Here is a 24,177-nt window from a genome sequence, read left to right on the forward strand (position 1 = left end):
TGAGACACGAAAACACTGGGAATGAACACCAGTTCAATTGAGAAATAAAGTCTCTTCATAACAGAAAGCATGGTTCTGGAAAGGCAGGAAGAGATATCACAGACAATGCACGGAGAAGAGTGATTGGTCCCTTCTGATGCACTGTGGCTTCTTTCCACCTCCAGCAGCTCCAACTCAGGAAATGTTGGATTTTCCTCAATTAGAGCTCATGTCCAAGTAGCCGTAATCAAACTCATAAATAAACTGAAGCTTTCCCATGAGAACAAACTGTCAAAACTATGTTATGTCCAGGCACAGAACTGAAGAGGCTTGGTTTATAAATATTGTAGACATCTTTAAAGTTATCCCCTGTCTACAGAGCCACAGGTCATCTTTTAACAAGCATCCATTGGTATGACTTTCTGCTCCTGATTTTTACTTAAACAAAAGCCACAGAAGGCTAATTACTTAAAATGTAAGAATTTCCAGATTATGTGAGACCATTAAATAGATTATTATTCTATTCTATCTTGATTTTCCTCATTTCAAACATTCCAGATCTTTGAAAAGCCATTTCTAAATCATACCAAACTCCCAAAATAACCTCCAGCATCATCAAGCTGTCTAGCCTGTGAAGCAAGATGTGTGCAGCCGAGTAAGAGACACTTTCCCATGCTTCAATCTGCTCCTGGTTCTTGGTTCCATGGCTGAAATCATTCATTTTGAACTTCATCCCCATCATGGTGTTGTCTAGAATACTGCATGCAAATAACTTTTCTAAAAAGTGTTGGGTGAAAGTTAGTCCTTAGTATTAATATCAAGGCCTCTGATGAAGACAGCAACGCCAAATTAAAATACATAACCAAGTACAGTTTATAATTGATAGTGACCACTTAAAAATGAGAGCAACTCCTATTATGACTCGGGAAGTCAATAGGCACACTAGTGTCTGATTACTTTTTCATGATAACCATTGCCTGTCTTGCATTCAAATGTGTTTGTTTTGCTTTGACTTTTATAATTTGTAAACATTAAAGATCAATTTATATTCATTCCTTGTCCTCTATATACAATGACACTTACCTAGCAGCGCTAACACTCTTGACCTACACAACAAAAAGATTAATTTTTAGTAAACATATCAGTTTTAGAATAGTCTTCTTTTGTTAAGTAGAATCATGCTCTACAGCAGCAGTTCTCAACCTGTGGGTCGTGATCCCCTTGGCAAACCTTTATCTCCAAAAATATTTACATTATGATTCATAGCAGTAGCAAAATTACAGCTGTAAAGTAGTCGCTTAAATAATTTTATGGTTGTGGTCACCAGAACATGAGAAACACTATTAAAGGATCACAGCATTAGGAAGGCTGAGAAACACAACTCTATAGTGTTTTATACTTTAAATTCACTTCTTGGTGCTGGAGAGATTTCTCAGGAGGTAAGTGCTTGCTGCACAAGTGTGAAGATCTGCATGTGGGCCCCGGCACCTGCATAAAAGCCAGTGTGATGGCACATTCTTGTAACTACACTATAGGTAGGAAGAGACAGCAGATCACAAGGGTTCACTGAGCAGCAAGTCTAGTTAAAATGGTTAAACACCAGGCTCAGTGAGAGACTCTGTCAAAATATAAGATAGACAGCTATAAAGAAAAATACCTGAAGTCAACCTTTGGCTTCTATATAGGCACCATGTATGTCTAGGCAATCATATACACATGCACACACACACACACACACACACACACACACACACACACACACACGTCTTTGCATTGTAAATATTTTCCACTTTAATATGGAAGGGTAAAAAAAAATCCTAATTGTAACTATTTTGTTCTTTATTTATCACCTACATAAAAAAAACAGCATTCACATGTTTGAGAACTCTAAAACTAAGTTTCCAATGACTGTCTCCCTTACAAATTCACATGCTCACTTTCTCCCTTGCTCTTGTTTTCCCAGTTTTTCAAGACAGGGACTCATGCAATCACCATGCCTCGATGTCTCTTTTATAACTAACCAAATTTATAAACATATCTTGAGGGTGAAAACTGAAAAAAACATTTACAAATATAGAATTATATTATGTTTACATTATATTTTATATATGATTCACATAGAGCCATATCCTTAAGAGAACACTGAATAAAAAGAAGGATGTTTTATGTATTTTACCATTTCATCAGTTGGCATTAATACTTAATTTTTTTCTAAGTAATGTCCTTGTACTACAACGTATTTTCCTCAAAATCATATATTTCTGGTGTAAGGAAGATACTCAAAAGAGATTTCAATTAAATAATACCAAAAACTTAAATATTTATGGAATAAAAACATCCAATAATGCAACATAACTGCTTTCAATTTTCAAGTGAGTTTTTTTGTGTTTTACACTATTTGTCCAAGTTATTCTTCATTGCACCACAAGCGCAGGAGATGCAACGACCTAAAAAATCGGAACAAGTGAGTTCGTCTGGATACCTTGCCTAGAGAAAAAACTACTGTAGTCTGGTACCCCTCTCTTATTAATGTTTACAAATCTGAACGAATGGGTTGTCCTTGTGTGTAGGCTTTGATAATGTAGTATACACTGAGCTAAAGCACGGGAATCAACAACAATGCTTGTAAACAACGAGACTTTTGGTATTAAATATATGGTAGATACTTCAAATTTATACATAACTTATTTTATAATATTCCTTTATAAACCATAAACCCCAGAACTTTCCCAATAGACCCGCAAACAAAATTGAGATCTTTTTATAGGTTTTCTCATTCCATCCTACTGCATTCGACATTTCTATGTGAACAGAACATGTCTGCCAAAAACACACTCAGAATTCCACTGTTAACAGATACTAGTAAAAATAAAACTTTTGAAAACACATAAAGAGAAGAAACAGCATGTCCTGCAGGCTGGGAGTCTGGGAAGATCGCAACATGATTTTCATTAGTCTTTGGCCCTGGCATCACTGCCCTTCAGTGTCTCAGATCCCAGATGAATAGAGCAGTTCTCATTGCTAGGGCTGATGAAGAACTATTTGTGTAGTTTGATTTTGTTTATGACTTTCTTAACAGTACTTCCAATGGAAAATCCCCACAAAAATAACTTACCCATTTTTGAACTCTAAAAGAGGTTCAAAGGTTGTTGCTTTCAAACAACACAAACATTTAACCTATAAGAATCGTTACAGTTCACATTAACTATCCACTTCTAGGAACTACAACGGGAAAAATTTACATGCAATAAAATTTGGGGGTTGTGGGAGAACTTGTGAAGTGAACCAGGAGGTAATCTCATAGCAAAAGCTATGCTTAAACTCTGCATGCCAGTGACATTCAAAGAAATATTTTCACAACTGAAGCTTCTTAGGGGAAACAGTTTTCCTGGTATCAGGGACTAAGGTTGGTTCATCACATGCACTAAAGAAAGCTTACTAAATAATATGAATCTGATAATATTGAAATGTTTTCAGCAATTATTTTGCTGAAGTTACACAAGGATCTTTCATGTGATTGTCTTAAATTCTGTAATATCAAAATATAAATTGATGAATCTCAATAAAATGATAAATGAGGAAGAGATAAATGTGTCAGGTATTAGTCCCCAGAGAAAATCCTTTTGCTGATACAGAAAGGTAACTTGAAAAGCCTACAGCCATGTGTGTATATAAGGTCTCCCTTATTGATTGCTGGTTTTACATCTTGGATTTTAATGACCCATGTAACTTTCTTTTGTAAGTGCTGAGGGGCAGAAATTTGTGTTGTTGGCTGGAAATACACAAATATCTGTTTGTGATAGTGTTTCTTTTTGTAAAATTGTCATATGGAAATGTTTTCAGCAATTATTTTGCTGAAGTTACACAAGTGTCTTTCGTGTGATCATGTTAAATTTTATAATATTAAAATATAAATTGATAAAATGAGGAAGAGATAAAGTATCAGATATCAGATCCCAGAGAAAAATGGGGTTTGTGATATTTATCTATATTGTTTCTCTAGAACAAAAGAATTGCTGTTTCTTTGCATAAGCTTGAGTTATAAGGACACGGCCATAACCACGGCGTGTTTCCAGGAAACACCATTTACAAATGCTCAAGGATCAGCAGTCCCATTGATCCCAAAGATACACACACTATTCATGATGAGATAATGCACACTCCTGCCTTGATCATTAAAGGACTTTTGCTCTTGTTCTTTGCCTCACATAGCGTGGAAATGTACATACGTATGCCTATTCCAAAGAAGTTCTTTATAAGAGGATTTGATAGCCTTACTATGTGAAATACTTTGAGAATTCTCATTGTATGAAACCTATACATTCTTAGAAACAGGATCTAAATTATGTCATAGTCTTCTTAATCCAGCCATAGAATGTCAGTATGTACCACGCATTACTCCAAAACTTGCTTATGTTTCCCACTTAATGAATTGGTTTTAGTTTCTTAAATTTACAGTAATCATGCTAACGCGAAATTGACTTTAATTCAGTCTCAAAAGTGAATTTAAGCCGGGCGGTGGTGGCGCACGCCTTTAATCCCAGCACTCGGGAGGCAGAGCCAGGCGGATCTCTGTGAGTTCGAGGCCAGCCTGGGCTACCAAGTGAGTTCCAGGAAAGGCGCAAAGCTACACAGAGAAACCCTGTCTCGAAAAAACCAAAAAAAAAACAAAAACAAAAAAAAAGTGAATTTAAAATCATTTTTCTATTTTCTGTATAAAATCACTTAGATGCCAGAATAACTTACTCCTAACAACTGTCTCTCCCAGGTTACTATTTCCTCCTGCAAGGTATTGCCCTCTGAGTGCCATCACTAAGGTAGATACAAGATAATGTCTCTAGTGAATGCAAAACCTGACAGAGAAATACAGATGAGTTGAATTAGAGCCATGAGTTTTACAGGAAAAACCATTCCCAGAGAAAGAATTTTGGAATTTCAGAATAAAAGTTCCAAACCTTACCTGTCTTGCTAAAACTTTAAACAAATTATTTATAAGCAGCTAAGATACTATGCTCACAAAAGTTGTGTTAAATTTATGTGGTCCCACTAGCACATAGGAAACAGATAACCAGAGGCAAACCCCTTGAGAAGTGGAGAAACAGGCACAAGTGCACTAAGAAAGAATGGTCTGGAAGAGATTGCTAAGAAGAAAAGATATTCCAGCAAGAGACTCTGGATAACTGGAGGATGTCCAAAGGGGCAAGGTACCAAGAGAAAGAGCAAAATGAGATAAGGGCAAAATAGCAAAGATTAGAATTTGCCCCAATTGCCAGCTTGCCTAAAAATACAAAGAGCTATCAGGAAGTCAGTGCCCAACTGTGCTTTCTCTGAGGAATTATGACTAATTACATGAATCCTTTAAGATATGCGCCCATCTCTCATCATCACCAAGTGTAGTAGAAGCAACCACAGGGCCCATGCGCCAGTTGGTCAGTAAATCTCAGCCCTACATCTAACCTTGGCCAGTTTCCTGTACTTTCTTTAAACAACTGCCAGCATGAAAGTATGGCCTCTTCATGGCAAACAGGGGAATTCACCCAGATCACCAAGAACATGAAGCAAATATCTAAAATCACCATGATTTTTTTTCTAATTATTAGGGCAAAAACAATCTTTTAAATACAAAAAGCCAGTTCTTTGTATTTAAATAATGTAATGGTAGAGAAGGCGAAGCCTAACAGCAACAGTGCTGAGCATATAACTTAAGAGGAGTGAAGAGGATTTGACATAAAAGCCATCTGCCTCCATCCCCAAATACACAGAAGAGATGGCCAGGTAGGTCTGCCTCTGTCCAACCTAGCTTTCTTAACAAAAAGCAGATCCCTGTTTGAGCAGTTCTTGTAACTACCATGAACATAGAAGAAAATAGAGATTAATTATGTAGGGTTGGAAGACCTCTGAGTTAAATATCCATTTTGAGGATACTTTTGGATTTTTGAATAGTTATTATATCAGTTGCTTTGCAGTATTTACAGGCACACACTTAAGTAGATGTCAATTATACTTAAGTCCATAAGCGTGGACTTAAGTATAATTTACTTTCAAAATGTTTTTAAACAGATTTATAGTAGAACTATGTTAAGCATTACCAAAATATACTATTTCTACTAATGAAACTGTAATATTTACTTAGTGTATAAAATGGCCACATTTTATGTAATTCCACTCTTTAAGATCTACTCATATTCAAGATGAAGTAACTACAGAAGTCCATTCCATAGATTCCTATTATTCTGAATTTTACCTAGATCAACAACCAATGGCTACAACTTGAGATTAGCATCTACTGTCGTTAACATTTACTATTTTTGTATGCTTACAATATTTTGTGGGGAGATAATAGAAAGTTGGCGTTTAACTCCTTTGTTTTGGGAAGCAGAAATTGTTTATTTTTTATATTCTTAAAAATTATTCATTTTCAATACTAAATTCTAAACTTGCAACATATAACTAAACAATCAAGCTAAAAAAATTAGAAACCAGTCCCCCCGCCCCATACACCAAATAAACTGTATTATCTGAGTCCGTTCTACTATGCCCATAATTTCCTGGTCATACTTACTTCAGCCCACCTCTTTGCCCTATTCTTTTCCTAACTGCTCACCTAACATTCCCAAAGGCTCTAGAAAATATACACTCCAGTCCAGTAGCTATCAAGTTCAAATGTATCTCAGAGCACATTACTTCAGGAAGACCTAGCATTCATAGCACAGCAACCCTGCCCTTGAGTGTGTAATCGGTTCAAAGAACCAAGCACAATTATTTTCCGATTAGAAGAGTGGGCAGCAGCGCTCAGCAACAGAGAGAGATTGCACGAGGTTTTAAAAGTTTTTCCAGAGCTATGTCACTCATGTGCTTGGAACAGCTAAGATGTTTTTCAAAACACACTTTGAGGAGTTGATAAGAGCTTATGTACCGAGCGAGCTTCAGAACACAGAACACAAAAAGGATTTCTTTAGTATATATGGAGTTAACCTCGAGGCGCTCTTTGCTGCTCGGCTGTACTTGAGTGCCACATTCCTCAGGTTGAAGATGGAGAGAAACCGCTGTGGCTGGCAGCCCCAGAGCCACCTGGGATGCAGCATGACTTACCTAAAGATGGGTCTTTGGAGATGTTTCTTCCTGATTGTGACATACTCATCCATTTAAAGATGAAGTTTTAACTTCTTCCTGGAAAGCACTCCAGAAAATCCGGGGAGGGAACGTGAAAGCTTATCCTGAGCTATTGTGCTGCAAGGAGCCCAGAAGGAAAAAGTAGTTTCCTCTTTCTCTTTTTGGGTGCTGGGAGAAAACTTCCCTGTTCTCTGCCAGCCGGGCAGTGTGTCCATAGAGGCCACATAAGACAGGCACGCTGGGGCACTCCCCCACAGGGCAGGGTGTGCAAAACCCACCAAGAGTCACGTTGATACAGGCAAGAGAAACACACGGGACCCTCGGAAACAGAACAAAACAAACAGAAATCTTCCTACCCCAAGCGACACCCAGGTAGGAGTTCCCCCTAAGTTATTGCAGCCATGAGAACTCTCCTTCCACATGCTGGTCAAGCCGGCAAGGCTAAGTCCCTCCCTGTCTTTAAAACAGCTTGTTCTGAGGCTCAACTTTTTTTCTTCAAAATAAAAGTTGTACAGCTGGCTGAGCAGTCCCAAGTGAATGCCCTCTGCAAGTCAGTCCTGTTAAAATAAGAACTGTATATGAATTCCTGGAGAACGATGGGCTGGAGCGGCCACAGCTGGCTCTGCTTCAGGAGATGATAATTATTTTACAATCTTGTTTTAATTCACGCTGGATGAAGTGTGGGGACGAGTCATCGTTTTGGACACATACAACCTAATAACCTACACTGGGCTGAGGTTGAAGATGCCATTTCAGCTGATAGAAGTCCCTGTGTGTTGGCCAGAGTCCAGAAGTTAGAAAAACAGGCGTTGCTCAAGTCTGTTAGTAAAAATGTACCCTGATGCTTTTGTCCTCAGATGCAGTTTTCCAACTATGAAAATAACACTACCAAAACAAAGACAAAACACAAGCACATATACACACAAATACATAAATGCTGGTTATATAAATAAATAAATAAACCAAAACAGTCTGGGTGCGTAAGATCTTAGGGTATAGTAAAATTTTAATTATATAACAATAAAAGGGAAGAAAAGCAAACAGGAAAGAGGACTACGAGCAAATGTGTGAGCATGAGAGAGCACACATTCTAGTTTTTCAAGGTAAGTTATTTTGAAGGCTTTTTTAAGCTTTTTAAGCTCCTCATGGTCCAGGATGAAGTCATTAAATTCTAGGAGAGAGGTTCAGTATGTATTTAAATGTACCATCTCAGAGCATGATCACAACATTTTGAAAATGCATGTCATAAAGAGGAAGGTGAGGAGTAGACATGGCTTTGGTTGAATGATCCATAAAAAGCCAGATCAAAACTCTCAAAGGTAGGGAACTGGTTGCAGTCATGTGTAAACATTTCAGAGAAACAAGACCACCTTTTTCCATTCGTCACCAAAGGGAGAGGAGAGTTATAACAGCCACTGATTTTTATCAAGAAGTTCTAAACCATACCAGGAAGGGCAAATCAGGCTGAGAAAGCATTGAACCAAAAGTAAAACAAACGTGTACACGTTTGGCTTCTGTCTTCCACTGACTATAGGACAAACTTCTTGCCTGTCTGGATTCCAATTTCAATGCTCATAAAATGAAGTCATAAAATTAATTGAATTCTGTAGTCCCTTTTGAGATTTTGTGCTAAACTTTCTCCTTGCAAATAAACTGTCATAGAAATTATGATGCCTATATAAATTCTACATAAAAAGATAGTTTCATATTATATATCATATCAATGCACATATATTTATAGAGAAACATCTAAATCAGTGTTTCCATCATTAGCAGTAACATGCAATCATGAACTCACATGACTTCTTACACAGCAATAAGCCAGATATGGAGACCATGTAAACCCAATCCCATAGGCAGACCTGTTCAATACACATTCTATTATAATCATACGTGTTGACTTTCTTTGTCATATGGGGAAGTACATAAATAATCACACATTTTACATTTTTTCCTGGAAGGAACTTTTGCATTTGTAGTGAGTGGCTCTCTGTCTCTACAGTAATGGTTTACATCTATTATGATTAATATGATGTAAATATACCATGAAAGAAATAATCCAAGAAAATAAGCCATATATTTCAAAAAATTCTATCTACCTTTCCATTGAAAAATGTAATACGAGTCTTGTGAAATGGCTTAGCAATTCAGAACACTTAGTGCTCTGCTAGGGGACCTGAGTTTGTTTACCAGTACCCACAACCACTGGAACTCTAGTTCCTGGGAAACTCGTGCGCTAGTATGGCCTCCATGGACACCCACATATTGGTGCACATACATATATGCACCCATGCATACCTGCATGCACCCCAACACACTTACAAATAAAAAATAAACCTTTTAAAATAATGTGAGATAATTTATTTTTATGACAATAAAAACATTCAGCACAATGCCAATTAACATTTAGCCAAGTTCCTGCTAAAATCAACATAGTGTTTATTTCAAACTCAAGACTCCATTATTGACCAAAGAAATTAAAAGTTGTTTGAATGGATCACAGGAAAGCAAATTACAACTTTCCTCGTGTTAAATTTATTTATTTTTTCTTTTAAGTGATTAAGGGAGACAAGAGAGACTCACATTTATGTTAAGCACAATATTTAAGCCCAATCTTCATCCCCAAAAAGCAATGAGAATATGCCCATAAGCTAAACATTCTCTTAAAACAAGGGAAAAATGTAATTTTTTTTCATTTATACAGGGTTGTGTGTGTGCATGTGTGCATGTGTGCGTGCGTGCGTGCACGTGCGTGTGTGCGTGCGTGCGTGCGTGTGTGTGTGTGTGTGTGTGTGTGTGTGTGTATGTGTGTGTGTGTGTGTGTACACATTCACGGAAGTCAGAGAATAATTTGCAGTAACTGATTTTCTCCTCCCACCAATGTGTATCCTGGGGCTTGACCTCGGGTCCTCAGACTAGGCAGCAAGCATCTCTATCAGCTGAATCATCTCATTGGTCCCAAAGCATTTTTTTTCCACAATTACTTTAATTTACTTTTCAAAGAGTATTTAAATTTGATTTTTCTTACATTGCCTTTTTTTTCTAGAGATTCTCTGTCATTATTTTTTTAATTTTATAATTAATTTAATTTTACATGTCAGCCACACATTCCCCTGTCCTCCCTCCTTCTGCCCTTCCTCCAATCCACCCCCCATTCCCATCTCCTCCAGGGCAAGGACTCCCTTGGGGATTCAGCTCAGCCTGGTAGATTCAGTCCAGGCAGGTCCAGTCCCCTCCTCCCTTCAGCCAGGCTGAGCAAAGTGGCCCAGCATAGTCCCCAGGCTCCATGCTCATGCACTAAGGACAGGTCCTAGTCCTACTGCCTGGAGGCCTCCCAAACAGTTCAAGCTAATCAACTGTCTCACTTATCCAGAGGGCCTGATTCAGTTCCACGGGGGCTCCTTAGCTATTGGTTCATAGTTCATGTGTTTCCACTAGTTTGGAACTCCGGGAGTCCAATCGGTGAGAGAGAGGAGGGATTGTATGAGCAAGAGATGTTGAGACCATGATTGGAAAAAGCACAGGGACAAATAGCCAAACATTGCCTTTTCTAACAATCAATTTTAATGTAGCGTTCAACAAGATGAAAAGTTACCACTTTCGGTTTACAAAAATATATCACTTTATGAGCACAACCATCTACACAAAATACTAAAAGTCATGGTACAAATAACCAGGCCAAATCTCTTATAAGATAAACTAAATATAATTTATCAAGATTTTTATTAGGACTGAGGTCAGAAATGGAGTTTGTTTTTCCTAATGTGGTAAACTAAATGCAGCCTGTTTTCCCTAACATTTTTAAACACATACTCTCTCACACACACACATGTACACTGACACACATGCACACCACGTATCTTCACACATGCTTGCATAGATACTCACACATGCACACACTTCATATAGATGTACACACACAGATGTATACTCACACATGAGCCCTACTTGACTCAGCACTACTGGAAGTCGTCACAGTCAGTGCTCAGTGCATATGTGTTAAGACGCTTGGCTGAAACATCAAAATATCTATTTTAACTAACTTATTGCATGTAGTGAATCACATGGATCCACCTTTGTGATGTTTCCAGCCAGAATCACCCTGAGAGAATCATGGTGTTTTCTCTTAATCACCATGGAAATCAGATAAGCAGTGTGCTCTCTGTCTGTGATGCTAAAGTCCCAGGCATGCAATGTTAGGTTAGGAAGACCATGTGATAATCTGCTACCCAGGCAATAAAAAAAATGAATTTATCTGCAAATGGTCCCGATATCTGTTAAAGGGTCAAGTCACTTCAGTCTGGAATGAAGTGTGTGATGCCATTGCTTTAAGGAGAACATAAGGAAATGTAGTATGACAAATTACATACTTCAGAATGTGTTAAGTAGAGGAGTGAACAGAAACGGAAAGAAAAGATCAAATGGCATTTTTTTTGCTTTTATTAATGTAATCACATGGTGTTATTTTTGCTTAAAAAAATTTCACCTTTCACTTTTGTGGCCCCACCTTCTACCCAGCTTAAAGGCTTGAGAGCTCCAGTTCAGTCATTTCCAATATTTCATTTTGCTTGATTCAGCAAGCATGAAAGGTGAAATGTGCATGTCATACTCCCTTGGAAAACTACCTTGATCTTGACAAAAACCCTAAAAAACAAATGGGAAAATATGACTTCAGTGCTAACACTAGCATAGCTTGTACTTGTCATAGGCAGCAGACATGGGGACCATCACATGGTCAATTACACTGCAAGATAAATGGCAAAGGGCCCCTTCTTCCTGATGGGCTAGCCTGGTCTCTGCTCCTTCACCACTGAGGAATACTCACCTAAGGGAAAGAGTGGAGTCATCCTCAGAGAACACAGATCTGGTGTGTGCTCTCCAGGTAGATAACTAAAGCTTCCATGCTTTAAATCATTCTTCAGAATGAATGTCTTGCTACATATTTCACAATTGGTTAAGAATCTGGAATTTGAACTCAGATGGCTCTTTTGTGAGCCACATGAGTTTACTTTTATTGCTGAGGTTTTACCTCCTACTATGTAGCAGGTAAGTACTCTGCCTGATGTCACTTGGGCTCTTTCTTGTCAACTCTCAACCTTCTATAGAAAACCCTAGAGAAAGAGGAGAAAACCTAGAAAGGAGAAGCATCCTTTCTTCTCACAACCCATGGCTCTACTCAAATATCAAGACATTGCCCATTACTTCCCCAATAATTTTAAGAGCTAGCCAAAGAAGCCCTTCCATGGGGCCCCATGATAATCAGTGTGAACTAAACTTACTAACCAATGATTATTTCTTACCAAGATCTGAATCTATGCTCCATTCTATTATAAAAAATCATGACCTAGTATCAAGGAGCATGTACTCAAACCCTAGACATAAAAGCAGTTTTCTTTGCAATGTGTTTTATCAGTTTTTTCATGAGTCAAACTAAGAGGTTGGGCCACCTATCCCCTGAGATCCTTTCCTGCCCTGACACTCCATGACTCTCTCTCTCTCTCTCTCTCTCTCTCTCTCTCTCTCTCTCTCTCTCTCTCTCTCTCTCACACACACACACACACACACACACACACACACACACACACACCCTTAGAATAAACTGGTAATTTATATAAATGCAATGCCCAACTAAGAATAAACTCTGTAGTCATGTTTAGCTTCTCTTAATCATAACTAAGTCTTATGCACTACCAAACAATCCACATAAAATCTCCTTTTCTTTAGGCTTTTTACTTTCATCCAAATATGTTCAAGGTCCAAATACTCTGGCTACTTGTACAAAACTCCTTACATCTGAGTCTTCTATTCAAAACTTCATCAACTAAGAAGATGTATGCCTTTCTCCATCATTTGCAGTAGAACACATCTTATCTCTAGAGTAACAAATCATCATCTATTATTAAACAAAGAAGCAAAAATACTCAAGAATGTTCAGGTCTACATGCCTTGATCATAAATATTACATAGAGCATTCAGAACGTGGAGAACCCTTTCTGGTTTGAACAAAGCCAAGATTGTAGGAGTGCTAGTTTTCGAGGACTTCAAAACTTCCATTTAGTTATCCAAGTAAGCTGCTTATTTGCCTTGCTATTGTCTTTGCTAATATCAGTCCCACCCGCTGCATGAGGCAAATGAATGCTTCTGACTGACAGGGAAAAGGTCACGCTCATACAAATGAAAGAGGGAAAGGCACATTGCTCCATTATATTATGAAGCTTTCTTATTCATCCTAGTGGGTGCATGGTGATGACATCATACCATGACATTAACATCTGCCCAACCAGTCTCCCACCTCTCTGCACCCCATCTCAAATTGATCTTTTGATTCATCTTCTTTTAGTTTCAAATCAATGTTTTCCTTGATCATTCTGCATCTTTCCTGCCTCCTCCAAACACATTGGTCCCTTTGATTAAAATGTTTTTGTCCTTCTCATTGTTCTTATTTTAGCTGCCTTGATACCTGTACAGGCAGGTGCCTCTCCCAACAGCCCATCTGAATTTCATATGGCTGTAGCATGTATTTCTTTCCTCACGGCATCACAATCTGTGTCTATGATAATCCATGTAATTATGCATACACAAACTTCCCCATCAAGATTCCAAGATGCAATGAAGGAAGAAGGAAGCAGAATGTCTAATCCTCCCAGCTATCTCAGAATAAAACCTAATCAAATTATACAAAAATGACATTTACATCATGTGTGTGACTGTATGCCCTTAAAAATAGACTTGTATTGATTTCTTGTAATGTTTCAAGACATTTTCTAATGCACAATGTGTTTCAATCTGCCATCACACTTCTTTAAATCCAAAGAGTCTGTATGTGAGTACAAATACAATGGTGTCTTGGTCCAGTCTGTGCCACTATAACAGAAGGCCTAAGATTAGGTAAGGAGGGAAGATCAGAAACTTACTTTCTCACAGTTCTAAAAGGTAAGAAGTATAAAATCAAGTTGCCTCCACCTGGTGATGGGAAAGAGTTCCTGCTGCAGCCTCAGGTGACATAAGGCCAGTTAACCAAACACAACCCTGGTGTTTTCTTTAAAGGAGCCTTAAACACATTAAAGAGGAAGAACCCTCTTGATAATCACCTCTTGGAGACCTCTTAGAGACTATGTTGGCCACACCTAAGTGTAGCTAGAGTTTTCCTGCCTTGCCCACAGTCAGGACAAATCTTTGTCACCCGCCAGTCCCACAGCCACTCAGACTCAACCAAGTAAACACAGAGACTTATATTGCTTACAAACTGTATGGCCGTGGCAGGCTTCTTGCTAACTGTTCTTATAGCTTAAATTAATCCATTTCCATACATCTATACCTTGCCATGTGGCTCATGGCTTCCCGGCATCTTCACATGCAGCTTGTCCTGACTCCTTCTGTCTTCCTGTTCTTTCTTTTCTCCTCTCTGTTAGTCCTGCCTATACTTCCTGCCTAGCCACTGGCCAATCAGTATTTTATTTATTGACCAATCAAAGCAACACATTTGCCATACAGAACATCCCACAGCACTTCCCCCTTCCCCCTTTTTTTCAAAAAGGAAGGTTTTAATCTTAACAAAGTAAAATTACATATAATTTGGGAATTTGGGTGTAGCTTCTCTTACTACTTCCTGCTGTAGGGGGGCACTGTATCTTATGGGGACACAAAGAAAATTTTAGGATTATAGAATAGTCCATGAGGCTGTATTGTCTAAGCCAGTTGCCTTGAATCTGATCTGGACGTTGGATAATCTGTGTCATCGGAGACCTTTCAGGAGGTCTTGGCTGGTCAAACCTGATGTATTTTAATCTGGAACAAATCCATAGCCTCTGGCTTTCTGTAGGAACAAAAGTAGAGTCTCCTTTCCAAAGCAACACATCCTTATATCCAAATTTTAAAGTCAAGGAATCTTTAAAATATACATATTTGTTTAACTCAACATCTTTTACGATCAAATGTTTTTCTACAGTTAAAAATCCCAAAGACAACACAATCCAGATTCTCTGTGTAATATTCATCTTTATGTGGCTTATTTTTTATATTAATTTTATTGTCTCTTTAAAGACTTTATTTTTAAAACTATGTATTTATTTATATAACTGTATATATCACCTTTTTTGTCTCTTTCAAGCCTACGTATATTTTACACACATTGTAAACTATTACATCTGAATCTGTCTTATTGTGAATCTATTGCTTTAAACTGCAGCATTTGTAAGACTGAAACAGCGCTATGGCTGCTAGCTCCACCCACCTCAGCTTCCCAACATGGCGGTGGTACATTTACCGCCAGCTCTGGGAGCTATCGTGGGTCTATGCTTTTATCCAAGCAGTGTGTAGCCCAGAAACCTCTTTTTTTGTTTTATACTAGCAAAGGCTAAATCCATCATGCAGCTTAATGTGTCACTTGCAGAGGCCTCATTCCTGCCATACTGCAGGTCGAGCATGCACACCAGGAACCCACAAGTAGCTCAAACCGGCAGCTGCCGCTCATTTGAGAGAGACAATTAGGAAGCTGTTTTTAGCTCCATTTTAGAATCTTTTCTCAGGTTTTAGGTGGAAACTCTTGCCAACTCGTTGGGCTCCATTTGTAGCTAGAGTTTTCCTGCCTTGCCCACAGTCAGGACAAATCTTTGTCACCTGCCAGTCCCACAGACACTCAGACCCAACCAAGTAAACATAGAGACTTACATTGCTTACAAACTGTATGGCCGTGGCAGGCTTCTTGCTAACTGTTCTTATAGCTTAAATTAATCCATTTCCATACATCTATACCTTGCCATGTGGCTCATGGCTTCCCGGCATCTTCACATGCGGCTTGTCCTGGTGGCGGCTGACAGTGACTCCTTCTGCCTTCCTGTTCTTTCTTTTCTCCTCTCTGTTAGTCCTACCTATACTTCCTGCCTAGCCACTGGCCAATCAGTGTTTTATTTATTGACCAATCAGAGCAACACATTTGCCGTACAGAACATTCCACAGCACCTAAGTTTCAAAGAAAGCACATCCAAGGTATATGGATATTAAAATTGACAATACATTCTCAATACTCATCGAGAACGACTTTGTAAGTGGTTCTCAGTTTTTCTGAAAATGTTGTTTACTTTGGAAGAGGCAGATTTTATCTGATAAACAGTTTTAACAGACCCTCTTCACATGTGGATCAGACCAAGGTTTAAATGTGTTAGACTTTGTGCTGTCTTAAATGAAATGAGTAAGAAGGGTCAGTTTGTGGCAAGGAAAGCTTTCTGTCCCCAGTTGGCTAGATCCTGAGTCTGTTATGTCCATCACAAAGTAAAAGAGTAGAAATAGGTCACTTAAAGATTGATCGACTCCAAGTAGCACTCCCCCAAGCTCTGACAGCTTCCAGTGGCAACAAATGAAGTGCTTCCTTGGAATAGCCCGACATTCCCTGAAAACATCAACAACATCAAAGGAAATCATTTAACATAGATCCCCATAGCCAAACACCCACTGTTCAGTGTGGAATCAAGCCATACATAAGTCCACTGTGTAAGGAAACAAGTTTTGTGTATTGGATGACTCAAGGAGCATTACAGTAAAACCCCCTTTGAGTGAGAGAATTTAAACAGGCATGGTTAAGCAGTGGCTTGAGGGATAAATGTCTATTCAGCAAGCAGGCTCAAGAGGAAAGGTTAAAAGTTTTATAAGGCCTGAGTACCAAGCAACTGTATGTAATTGGGAGTGCACATTACCCTGAAGAGTTGAGGAAGCTTCCACCATCATACTGGAAATGAGGCAAATAAGCCTCACGCAGTGACAGCCGGAAAGCATGTGAGTCAGAGGTTTCATCACTTCCTGAACATGCCGAAAGTATTCCTATTTGCAACTCTTCAGTCAGTGGAAAAATTCTTCAGAAGCAGCTGCATGGTACTGCTGTTTAGTTTCCACAAATGTAAAATCCATCATTCAGTCATCGACTTAGCTTCAGTACTGTGTCATTATTACCAGCTTCACTCTATATTTTAAGCTTGGTTTCAAAATAACTCTAATTTCAATTAATGTTGTTATTTTTTTTTAACTTCAAGTTTGTCTTAAGCTTCCAGTAATGCCTGTGAGTCAATGTGCAGAACTCTCACCAAGAAATAAATCAGTGTCAATAAATGGAAAGTTCCCGAATACTAACCTATTGGCTTCTCCGGGCATTAAGAATTACACAGCATTAGAGATGGTCATGACTCACACAGGCTTTGAATAGAAGCAGCCACAAATTTTCTTCCTTTGGAGGTGAGAGGCATGGGACTCAAACCCAGGACTTTGTGCATGCTAGACAAGCACACTGCCACTGAGCTAAACTCCCATCATTTAACTGCCAGTATGATACATAATAGGTTCTGTGTAAGTACCCAAATGTATAGGAGCAGGTCACTACCCTTATTATCTTTCTAAACAAAAATGTGTCATTAACAGGGAGAGGCAATATAGACCACACGCATTTGTAGCTCTACATCTATTCCTGCCTCAAGAAAATCCCCTTTTCACTTCAGATTTCACTCCACATGTACTGAGTATCTTCCCCACTCCAAATCCATGTGACAATCCATCCTTGACAAACTTATCTCCTGAATTATCATCTTATTTTTTATAACAATTCATCATTATAATTAATTGTTCTCTAGCACATCATAGTTAACAAAATGTATTTGTACATTCATTTTATTAAGGTCTCAACTTAAATTCCAGTCACAATTTCAATTGGTCAATGCCATTTCCCAAGCCCAACATTGGCCAGTGTGTTATTTGATATATGACCCAATACCAGAATAGAACACAAGGAATTAATCTTTGAAATTCAGCATTGTTTTTGACATTATGAATATTTCGAACATTGTGTGGTCCCAGAAAACATCATCTTCCATCATCTGCCACTTCTATTTGGCTCAGTAAGATATATATAGATGTAAGACAGTTAAGTCATGCTTGTCAGACATTTACCATGCCACGCTCTACACTCCACATACACTTTTTCAAGTACTTCCGCATAGTACACTTTAAAGGTGAGATTTTTCAAACCTTCATTAAACACTCACAGTCTACATTGCTGCTGTATCACAGTCATAGGTTGTGAGCCCATTATCTGATGTCAATGTCTTTCTCTTTACTACCATTTTACAGTCTTTCTACAATAATACTCACTTCTAATGGTGGCTTTAGGGAGAAAGCATCTTGGTTTGTCATATCACTAAAACCATAAATCTTTGGATGAATTGGAGTACCAATGCAGAATTAATTTCAAAGACATATTAATATGGCTTGGATCATGTTTGCAACATATGCTCCACATTATCAATGAAGCAGATGAACTAGGTAAAGCAGAAAACTAAGTATTTAAAGTCCTTAAAGTTTAAATTTTACCATTTGCTTGCCAAACAAAAGTAGATTAAAAAAAAATTTACGAACAAAACACCACTGAGAAACTCAATGGAAAAATAAGTTAGAATAAACATAAAAATGAAGTTTTGCTTCAACCCTTACAAACAGAATGGCTTCCCAATATTAAATTATATGTTGGTGATGAAATCATTCTTTAAAACCATGTCCAAAGCAATCCAAAGCCGGATGTAGCTATCAGAAGCCTCTGCTGTAAAAGAAGCAAAGCTGCCGGAGTAACAGGAGCTCTGGAAATCCTTCTAGCAAAGGTTCAACATCAGATGAAAACTTTGAGAAAGACAAGAAGTCACGAGTCCAACCAATATCACCCACACCTCATGGGTGTAACCAATTTGGCGACCTCGAAAGAAGCTGCCACAACATATTATCATTTTCTGCACTTGAGAAAATCTTGGTACACCCCATTCCTTTCATTATCTTTTAAAGTAGAATTTTTACTTTATTGTGTTTTTAAGACATGTGCTTTTACTTTTATTATCTTTCACAGATTTATCTAATTTCCTTATGATTTTTCAATTTCTTTTTCTTTTTGCTTGTTTTTTTTTTCCTTTTTTTATCCTTTATTGTCCATTCTTTTAGAATTATTTCACTTTATCTAATCAGGTTTTGTTTTGTTTCCATTTTTAAATGCCTGTGTTATTTATTTATTTATTTATTTATTTATTTATTTATTTATTTTTGGTTTTTCGAGCCAGGGTTTCTCTGTTTAGCTTTGGAGCCTGTCCTGGAACTCACTTGGTAGCCCCAGGCTGGCCTGGAACTCACAGAGATCCACCTGGCTCTGCCTCCTGAGTGCTGGGATTAAAGGCATATGCCACCAGCGCCCGGCCATGTTTTTATTTTTATTCCCCCTGTTGATTTACCTAATTTTTTCCAGTTTTCTCATTATTGAAAATAATTTTAATGTTTTATCATCTCTTGCCCTTCTCTGTTTCCATAACTAACATTCTTCTTCACACTTTTTTTTGCTTACCTTTGCTCTCTGATTTCCCATTTCTCTGCCTCCTTTTCTCAATCATTTACTATGCCCTCATTTACCCTAATAATTTGAATGTAACTTCATAGCACATTGCACTTTACTCCTTCTGTTTCCTAATGTATAGTCATTGTTGATGTGCTTGTGAGCTTTAACAAATGTTATCAATTTTGTGTATATTCCTATCTCTTGTTTTTAAAAATGGCTATATTTTAATAGATTCAGTGCATTCCAGTGCTGAAAATTGAAGTATGAAAGCAAACAAAACCTGAATAAAGCAGTACTAAACAGAGAGTAGCACAGAAGTATCCTAATACCTGACCTCAAATTATACTACAGAGCCACAGTAACAAAGTCTCTGTGGCACACACACTCACACACACACACACACACACACACACACACACACACACACACAAGATGTGGATGAGTAGAAAAGAATAGAGGATACATAAATAAAGCTACACTTGGACAGTCCCCCCGAATATTAACAAAGTGTCAAAAACACACATTGAAGTAAATACAGATGGTGATTTAAAAACTGGGTATCTGTCTGTAGAAAAACTGAAACTAGATCCATACCTCTCACCCTGTCCAAAGAGTCTATTCCAAATGGATCAAAGACTTTAACACCAGTCCTGAAACGCTGATACTGCTAGAGGAAAGCATAGCAAAGATGACACAATAGACATGCTGAAGTGAGTATAAGAAAATTATAAGAAAAAAGCCCACAAAACCTCAATCTTACACAAAGAGTCGCAGGCAATTAAGGGATTCTGGGAGCAAGAGAGATGGTCTTCCCTAGGAAGAGTACAACAACTGGTTATCCAGTACCAAATGGTCATCCCTGAAAACATTTACATGAAGGTCGCATTATACAGATTATATTTTAAAATGAACAGATTATATTTAGGAATGTATGTGTATGTGTATATACATGTATGCATACAATAACAACTAGTGCAAAAAGGAGGCCATGAATTTGAAAGAGAGTGAGGAGGATTATGGAGATGGTTTGGAAGAAAGAAAGAGAAGGGAGAAATGTGATTATATTATAAAATCACAAAAATAAAATAAAAATTATTCAGAATAAAAAATGGCAGTAGCATAGACATAGGCAGGGACTTTCTGGAAAACACCCAAATAGCACAGGCATGTCTGTTGGTGTCATCCCTGTTCACATTTGGTGAGACTTTATGGATGTAGCATTTATTGAACACAAACTGCATACCAAGTCCTTCCAATAGCTCTAAAAACTTTATTACATTGGTTCCTCCCCAAACAAGTTCAGACAGGCATTAACAACCCTGCTGTAGAGAGCTAATACACTCTGTTGAAACTAGAAAAGCAAGAATGGAACCCAAGTCTGCTTTCCTCCACTGCTACCTTCACTGTCTCATCCTGCTCTTGTTCCATTCCTGCTTTATAAGCTACTTTCTTCCAGTGATGCTGTCTTAGCTAGGTTTCTATAGCTGTGAAGAGACACCATGACCATAGCAACCCATATAAAGAAAACAGTAATTGGGGTGGGTCCCTGATAGTTTCAGAGGTTCAATCCATTATCATCATGATGGGGAGTGGCATGCAGGCAGATGTGGTACTGGGGCTGAGAGTGCTGCATCTTGCAGGCAATAGGAAGTTGACTGAGACACTTGGCAGTATCCTGAACATAGGAAACCTCAAAGCTCAACCTCACAGTGAGGTACTTCTTCCAACAAGGCCATACTCACTCCAACAAAGCCACATCTCCTAATAGTACCACTTCCTATGAGATTCTGGGGGCCAATGACATTCAAACTACCAGATGATCTCCATGATCTGGAGATCACTGTTAATTCTAAAACTCTTAAATTTGTGGAAGTCTGAATTTACTCTCAGGTGTTCTACTAACACAGAACATTGCCTCTATTTTGAATACACACACTGCTTCAAGGATGTTTATTTTTTGACCTTGAAGTAATGAGTTGTTACAAACACAATCACAGATTCCTGGAATCTGAAGGCACCTTCAAGCTCCCGTTATTGATCCTCCAACCATTGCAGAACTCTCTTTCTTTCCTCTCAGGGGAGGTTTGCAGTCAACCACTCCTGAGCTAGAAGTGAGTCTCTGACCTCAAGATCTCACAACATAAATTCAGTTTACAGATAAATGTTCTTCATGATCCAAGTTCTTCACCCTAGAGTCAAGAAATAATCTAATAATGATAACAAAACAACAAAACAAAACAAAAAACATCATACAGTCCCTTGAAAATACCACTGACAACATGGCAAGTGGTAGACCAGTCATCAGGAAAATGATATTAACAATGCATAAGCTCTTCCTGAAAAAGATAGTTTCTTAAAGCTATTTCAATACACTCTAATAGATTAATTTATAAATATTTAGAGAAAGACAAAAGAAGTCCAGCATGAAGACTCATGGGGGAATTGTTTCACCGAAGCGTAGGCAGCAATTAGAAGTTCAGCAGAGAAGAGTCATTTACAAGAAACACAAAATGAAGAAGTGTCCATTCAAAGGGAGAAACAGAAAGGTGATGGAATACTGTACAGCGCAGGAAGTAGCAAGCATATGATATGACTTGAAGGCAAAAGTGTGAGGGGATTAAAGGGAATGGTTAGAGAATCATAGACCAACTTCCAGACACTTTACTGAGGAGACAAGACTACCATGAGGCAACACTGATGGCTACTGTCAGAGAGCAGAATCTTCTGTTTTCCTGACAAAAACACAGAATATAGTTTTGGGAATTACAGTTATGAGTGCAGAGGTCTCTGTAAAAAGTCCATAGAGTAATTTAGTGACTCTGTTGGACCTGGGAGCATAATTTGAGTATGAAAATATTCTCTCATATACCTTCATCATCATTTCAGAATTCACTTTTGAAATTCTTCATTCGATTTCTAGAAAATCAAGTTCCATGGAACCTTTACCAACCATCTAAAGCCAACAGTCCACAGATTTTCTTTCAACATTGATTTCTATGAAAAATTAAGTGTTCTGCATTTCATTGATTCAAAAAGTACTATATATTGGCTAGCTTGACAAAACTACTCCCACATCCCAGGATGTTATTATTGGGAATTCTGATGGTAAATAAGTATGGCAGAGTGATGGTATGCTATTAGTAATAGGTGATGTTTATCATACCACACATTTGTTCTTGCTAACTGTATGAAGATATTATATATTTCCATTAAATTAGAGTAATTTTCTGTTTTTGACTTTACTCATAAAAAACAAACCAACTATTATTTGTCTAAAAATACCCTTGCCTAGACATTAGCAATATTGGTCTCGCTTTAGTCTTTTCCCCTCCCCAGAAAAAATGTTCTTGGGTACCAGATGGCAGGTTTATTCTTATACATATAAATGTCCCCTTATACAAAATCATTTCAAATGGAATAAAATGTTCTAAACAAGGAGCATTGAGAGACATTATTTCATATATGAAGAAGAAGAAAATCAATATATATCTTACACCTTTGGCAAAAAATTTAAGGTGTTAGTATGAACTATTACATATATGTGTGTGTATGTGTGTGTACCTATATGTACATGCACAAATATAAAAGTAAGAATTTTTTCACCGAATGATGGCAACATATCAAAAGACTACATAATTTAGCTTAAAGAGCTCCTGTGTTGAAATTGGAGATAATTTGAGCAGCAATATAAATGACAGAAATGTATTGTTTTCCTCTGAATAAAATAAAATTTGACAAAACTCTGTGGATATAGACAAATAATGAACACATTGAGGAGTAATCTAGTTAACAAAGGAATGAGAGAGCCAGGAAAGTCCATGAGTTTGTAAACAGCAAGTGTAAATGATTCAGATACAATAATATATCTTTACAGTTTCAAGGTATCTTTATGCAAACTTCTAGTTAGAAGATTTGTAAAACAAAAAAAAGGATATATTGCTATGATGACAACATAATATTGCATGCCTCTATTTCTGACATTGCAAAAATAAATTAACTCATTACAGTATAAATATTTCTTTATTTCCTGTGTCTGGAACATACCAGACATCATCAAAGTAAAGAGGGGTCTATATATAAATGTTTTGTGCTGTAAGAATGTCAAATTAAAAGTATATGCATAGTTTGGAGAATTATTCAGACTTAAAGACAGTAAAGAGACAAACAACTAAATGAAATGTAGCTCTTTAGATTTGATCTTGGACTCCATATATAACAGTGAAACCAGATACTAAAGATATCAAATTGGATTGAAATCTAAGACTTTGATAAACAAATGAACATACATAATTCAGAATTATCTTGAAATTGCATACTTAATGAATTTTTTACATCAAAACTTCATACTTTCACATTTCAGAAATAAGATTAAAAGCTTTGTGAGATTCATCACTGTGGTTTACAAACAGAAGCAACCAAGCAATATGAAACAATTGGTCTTGACGGTTTGAGTATTAAGTTCAGAGAAAATTCCCCTTTTCTGTGGTTTCTCTGAATAGAAATGACTTCTCACTCTCAACTTGTGTGTGATTTGATTCTTCTTAGAGCACATACAGTTGTCTTGTACTACATTTATATATTCACCTATTTCTTTGATAATTGATAAAAGAAACTCCCTTAAAAGCAGTATTCATGTTTTCTTAAAATCTTTCTATCCCAGATACCCTCAAAATATTTAAGCTTAGGCTGGCAAGATGGTTCCGTAGGTAAAGGCACTTGACTAGAAGCCTGCT

General features: G+C 37.6%; 1 protein-coding gene across 8 annotated transcripts in view; it reads right to left on the reverse strand.

The window, feature by feature from the left end:
* The window catches only part of Pde1a (phosphodiesterase 1A), a 292,768-nt gene that overhangs the window by 192,422 nt on the left and 76,169 nt on the right, over positions 1–24,177 (reverse strand). For 2 of the 8 annotated variants that reach the window (XM_076569766.1, XM_015990558.3), the window contains exon 1: positions 7,072–7,588. The exons of 5 other annotated variants lie outside the window; for them this stretch is intronic. In XM_076569766.1, the coding sequence (XP_076425881.1) occupies positions 7,072–7,124 (53 nt within the window). In that variant the 5' untranslated portion in view covers positions 7,125–7,588. Of the gene's footprint in view, positions 1–7,071; positions 7,594–24,177 lie in introns of those variants that run through there. One more of the 8 variants, XM_042275548.2, reaches the window with a different exon arrangement.

The sequence above is a fragment of the Peromyscus maniculatus genome, chromosome 4 (genome assembly GCF_049852395.1).
Source record: "Peromyscus maniculatus bairdii isolate BWxNUB_F1_BW_parent chromosome 4, HU_Pman_BW_mat_3.1, whole genome shotgun sequence".
Classification (NCBI taxonomy): domain Eukaryota; kingdom Metazoa; phylum Chordata; class Mammalia; order Rodentia; family Cricetidae; genus Peromyscus; species Peromyscus maniculatus.